Source organism: Phyllobates terribilis, unplaced genomic scaffold (genome assembly GCF_046119375.1).
Source record: "Phyllobates terribilis strain yellow unplaced genomic scaffold, ASM4611937v1 Scaffold_5__5_contigs__length_657084704, whole genome shotgun sequence".
NCBI lineage: Eukaryota > Metazoa > Chordata > Amphibia > Anura > Dendrobatidae > Phyllobates > Phyllobates terribilis.
This window is the reverse complement of record NW_027362765.1, coordinates 170,556,182-170,561,549: the sequence shown is the minus strand read 5'-3', so window position 1 is coordinate 170,561,549 and position 5,368 is coordinate 170,556,182. Positions and strand designations below refer to the sequence as shown.

General features: G+C 37.9%; 1 protein-coding gene across 2 annotated transcripts; it reads right to left on the bottom strand.

Moving 5' to 3' along the window:
* Window positions 1-256: 256 nt before the first annotated feature.
* On the bottom strand, window positions 257-4,570 carry NEUROD2 (neuronal differentiation 2). Of its 2 annotated transcripts, none has more exons than XM_073683412.1 (2): window positions 4,156-4,570; window positions 257-2,240 (listed from the first exon to the last, which is right to left on the bottom strand). In XM_073683412.1, the coding sequence occupies exon 2, from the start codon at window positions 2,233-2,235 to the stop codon at window positions 1,174-1,176; it is 1,062 nt and encodes a 353-aa protein (XP_073539513.1). In that variant the 5' UTR covers window positions 2,236-2,240; window positions 4,156-4,570; the 3' UTR covers window positions 257-1,173. The 2 variants fall into 2 exon arrangements, with proteins under 2 accessions (XP_073539513.1, XP_073539512.1); XM_073683411.1 differs by lacking the exon at window positions 4,156-4,570 and adding an exon at window positions 3,793-4,147.
* Between the last annotated feature and the right edge of the window lie 798 nt (window positions 4,571-5,368).

Below are 5,368 nucleotides of genomic sequence, written 5' to 3'. Positions count from 1 at the left end.
TTGCACATTAACGTGTTTGCTTGGTCCCCTTTAAAATAAACTTTATATAAATTTCATTTTTTATATTTTGCATAGATTCTCCATTTTTTTTTGTTTTCAACTTCCTCATAGGCTTGCTTTTTTATTGCTTTATCAAAAATCTTCAGCAATTGAATCTCAATTTTACTTATTTTATTCATTTAGTTTTGCAGCAGGCAAGAAAGGTAGTAGTCTACCAATGGCACATACAGTGTAGACAGTGTATGAGCCATATGTGTATATATATATATATATATATATACATATATATATACACACACACAGTGTATATATATATACATATATATACATATATATATCTAGCGTATTTCAGATAGGTAGATGGATAGTTAAAGATATATAAATGCGAAGATAGGTGAAGAGATAAATAAAAAGATTTTATATATATATATATATATATATATATATATATATATATAAACACTAATGATCAATCTATCTATCTATCTATCTGTGCCCACGTTAAGTTTCTTAAACATCACTAGTTTGCAATACCTTGTGGATTGAGAAAGTTTTTGTCCTCTATTGTATATTGCACCTAGGAGGGGGAATTATCCCCATGATCAAGACACATGGCCATGTCGATCGTATGTACGGATAGCAATATATGGGAATAATGTCAGCAGAGGGGACAAGTCTACAGTTATTGTTATACAGAAACAAGTGCCTAAACCCAGTCAGTATAAGTTACATGTGCAAACATGATGTGGCAGCAGAATATGTACATGTGAATGAACTGAAGAAGGGGATGAGGGTGCAGTGATGTCTCACATTGTGTAGGATGACCCTATGCAGACAATAATGGACCATCAAACAGGTGATGTTTGTAATGAAGTCATGTAGTCCAGACATTAGATAAACCCAACAGAACTCTTGTGCAGTAGTAGTTACAACCAACATAATTGTATGGAGTGCATCAGGACCACCTTTCAAAACACAATTGTAGGGTGGCTAAGGTTACCCAACTGCAAGCGGGGTCTCCAATACAAGTTAAATGCAGGACAAAAGGTTCACCACCATACTAGGACGGGTCTGCACCAATATTTGGCCACCAGGCCTCGTTCTTCGATTGTTCCCTTCAATATTCCTATATTTCTTGGCACAAATTGCACAGGTGGAGAAAAGTCGGGTGGCTCAGTTATGAAAAAACGCATTGAGTTCCTCATACATGGGGGCCCTATCATGGTGGACGTGCATATCATAAGGCAACAGGTTCTCAGAGTGGACTCCACTTCGCATCCCAGAAGATCCGAAGAGCAAGCTGTGCCCAGCAGGTCTGGAGGATGGGAGGGCAGAATAGTGCATAGAGTAGTGATAATTTTTATCGTTGTCGGGGGATGAGTCCTGTTTAAGGGCGAAGTTGCCATTAACACACAGTGGTGGACTTAATGGGGCGTCATACTCAGAGCTATTGTAGTCCGGAGACGTGTTACCATACAGTGACTCATAGGTGGCACAGTAGCCATGGCTCCTCAGAGCATGAGTATTGGCCATGGAACTAGACTGACATTGGGAGCCTGAGAGCCTGGAGCACTGGTAGGTATAGGGGTGCATGGCAAAGGAAGAATTTGGGCCGTGGTACCTCCCAGCTTCTTGACCTTGCTCAGTCAGGAAATTCCTGGAGTTGAGCTGCAAGCAGCCAGCCACCAGGTTGGTTGTGGGTTGAGAGAGACCCTTGCACAGGGTTTGCACATATGCCACTAAATCAGGCCTCTTCCCAGACCTAAGTATTTCGGAGAGAGCCCATATGTAGTTCTTAGCTAGCCTGAGAGTCTCGATCTTGGACAACTTCTGGGTCTTGGAGTAGCAAGGCACCACCTTCCTGAGGTTGTCCAGGGCTGAATTGAGGTCATGCATGCGATTTCTCTCCCTGGTATTGGCTTTTTGTCTTCTCACCTTGGACCTCTCCATCCTGGCCTTAGTCATTTTCCTCTTTTTAGGGCCACGCTTCTTGGGCCTTTCTCCCTCAGTTTCCTCTGTCCCCTCCTCCTCATCTTCCTCCTCATCATCTTCCCCACCAATATCCCCATCGTCCTTGTTCTCACTCAGAGAACCCTCAGTGTGAACCTCCTGTAGGCTCTTCTCGCTCGTCTCATCCTTGTCGCTCAGGTCTTCTTCATCACAGTCATCAGGCCAGGAGACGAACTTCTGAACCTCGGGAATAAGACTGGTGTCGCTGAATAGCCTGGTCAACATGATGGCTAGGGATAGAAGATAAGACAAGTCAGCACTGGAGATCTCTGAGGAGTACAGAGAATGATGGCCAGAGTGATGTCATTCATGACCACCTACCTGGCAATATAACACACAATGCACGATAGTAGACTAATCCTTATACAAGATCACACATTCATACATCATGATATAAAACTCTCATATACCCTGTATAAGCAGCAGTACAGTACTAAGTAGAATCAGTATCTGGCATGTGCAAAAATCTAGGAATACAAATATGTAGAAGCATTAAGAAGCAATAACAGCACATTATCTATTAATCTAATCTATTTATCTATCATCAATTTATCTATTATCTATCTATCTATCTAATATCAATGCATGTGTTATCTATCTATCTAGGCATTTTCCATTTAAGATAACACATATATATATGTGTGTGTATATATATATATATATATATATATATATATATATATATATATATATATTTATTTAGCTATATACAGCTAAATGTGTCATTGCGTTATAATATTAATTAAAATTATGTTATAAAATAGTAATTAGGATTTAGAGAAAAAGAGTACCAGTGACAGATAAATAATATCTAGAATGATACAATTACATTATTACTATGTGATATGAACATTATACAAATATAATAATATTCGGAGCTGGACAATATAAAGACTATGTAGGTGTACAGATAAGTTAACTGTCCACCTTTGACAAATCCAATAACCTAATACACAATCATATTACTTCAGGAACCTCAATGTAGCAATGGACTCTTAACCCCAAACCCCACACTGGACATACTTTCTAGAATATTCAATGTCAGAGAAAATTGTATTTTAATATGAATTATATATTTCCCTATGTATGTTGCAGCCCCCTTATTCGCCCCCTTCTCCAACAAAACCAGGCTATCTTTCCTGGGCATGATTAGAATTAATTGGCTTTCAATTTAGCCATCACCGCTCCAAATTAAAGCCTGTCAAATAATGTTGATAGATCCAATTATTATTTCATTATAAGATCCCAATTTCCCTGCCCTCTCCGTTTACATGGGGTATATTTATTCTATTAGATAGGTGGATCCCCAATCACAATACAGGCGGAATATCCAGGATAAAGTTCACTACAGCCCAATATTAGGCTGCGGTCCTATGTTGGTTCATCCCTCAACAAGATTATCTAAATTCCACCCCCCAAAAAATAAATAAATAAATAAATAAAACATAAAAAAATAACTATATATATATTATATATAACCGTTATTATATAATCAATAAATACATTTAGTAAAATGTATACAATATTTGTACAAATTTAGAAATATAGATACAATACAGTAAGATTAAGACTTATGCCTGCAGATATAGTCATACAAATGTACATAATAAACAAAAAAAAGATAAAAAGAAAAAAAAAAAGAAAAATAAAATAGAAAAAAAAATCACCTATTTCTATATGAAACATAATAAAACACGAACAATCATTATCCAATCTATGAAAAGGAAGAAAAATAGTAACACAGAAAGAAATGCTAAATATTCAAGTTACTTGCTTATAGACCTAGATATATAGGACGTGTAGGGAAATCAGACAGGGGGTGAAGGCATCTAGCAGTCAGGATTGGGGTGACACCCGGCATTGTGTTTTCTTTGCCAATTTTCCTCTCTCACGATTCTATGTATAAATCCACCAGGCTTCCGACTATGCATGAGACAGATCCCTCCAGCCATAGCCCCCTGAGCCCCTACAGAGCCAGGAGATGCCATCATGGCTTTAAGGGTTAATCCCAGATAGATGATGATGGTCTCCATCCGTCCCGATGTCTGCTCCACAATAAGGTAGATCGCAAATAAAATAATACGGATGGGGGATTGTCTCATTCCTCTCTCCAAGTTGGAGAAGCCTCCTCTGAACCCAACTTACCTCCAGAGCTAGGCGCTGAAGAAATTTATGACATGGTTCAGATCATCTTCTGGGAGTAGAACAGTCTCCTTGAGGTTCTCAAGCTCCTTCAGAGTGCAATCCAAAAGGAGGAGAGGGTGGCATGTCTACCGAGTCATGGTACCAGCTCTGATGCCAGGCCATATGGTTGGCACGTCATCCGCGGGAGCGATCACACGGGAGCCTCTGATTGACGTGCGGTTGGATTGAGGGAGATTTGGGTCCCTGGGGGGGGAGGACTTACCATCTGTCACTCTCCTAAAAAAAAAAGAAAGGAAGAAAGAAAAAGGGAAGAGAGAGAGAAATAGATTCTCAAAATCTCTCCATCAATATGAGCTCTGCAAAATGGGGCAGAGGTATTCACACCAAGGAAGGGGGGCGACATGCCCACCTAACAGAGAGGGTGTGAGCCCAAATTATTAGACAAGGAAGAGCCGGAAAGTTATAAATAGCCAATATGGGGGGTGGGGGTTGGCTTGTATCTAAATTAGGGTGGGACAGAGGGTCATATTAGAGGGCTTTGCTTTATAGGAGTAAAATATGAAAAATATCGATACCTGCTACACAAATGATCCATGTTCTACACAGCACAACAATGTATGTACATTACCTGATAATGAGAGGAATTGTTGATAGATAGATATTAGACAGACAGAAGAGATAGATAAATGAGATAAATATTAGATGGATAGATAGATGATAAATAGATATTAAATAGATAATAGATACTGTAGATACAAGATAGATATGAGATAGATAATAGATAGATACGATATAGATAGATGATTGATAGATACATAGATATGAGACAGAGAGATATGAGATAGATAATAGATAGATATGAGATAGGTAATAGATAGATATGTGATAGATAAATAGATAGATAGATATGGAATAGATAGATAGATATGATATAGATAATAGGTACAAGATAGATAATAGATGGATAGATACTATATAGATAGATGATAGATAGATACAGAGATAAATATGAATTAGATCTGATGGAAATAAATTAGATAAACAGAAAATGAGATAGATAATTATAAAAGAGATTGGACCATATATAGATAAACAGAAGAAAGGTAAATGATAGGTATAGTTCAGATAGATGGATATTCAGCGTTGTCACATAATTCTAGTGAGGTATTTGTTAGAAACTTAGATGTCTAGGTATGAAGTAGGTTTTATATCT

Bases quoted from the DNA above. Each gene is read 5' to 3' on its own strand.
- NEUROD2 (XM_073683411.1), bottom strand. From the start codon at position 3,871: ATGCCGGGTGTCACCCCAATCCTGACTGCTAGATGCCTTCACCCCCTG. The intron at 2,241-3,792 runs GTCTATAAGCAA...TTCTATCCCTAG, and splicing joins TACACGTCCTATATATCTAG to CCATCATGTTGACCAGGCTA.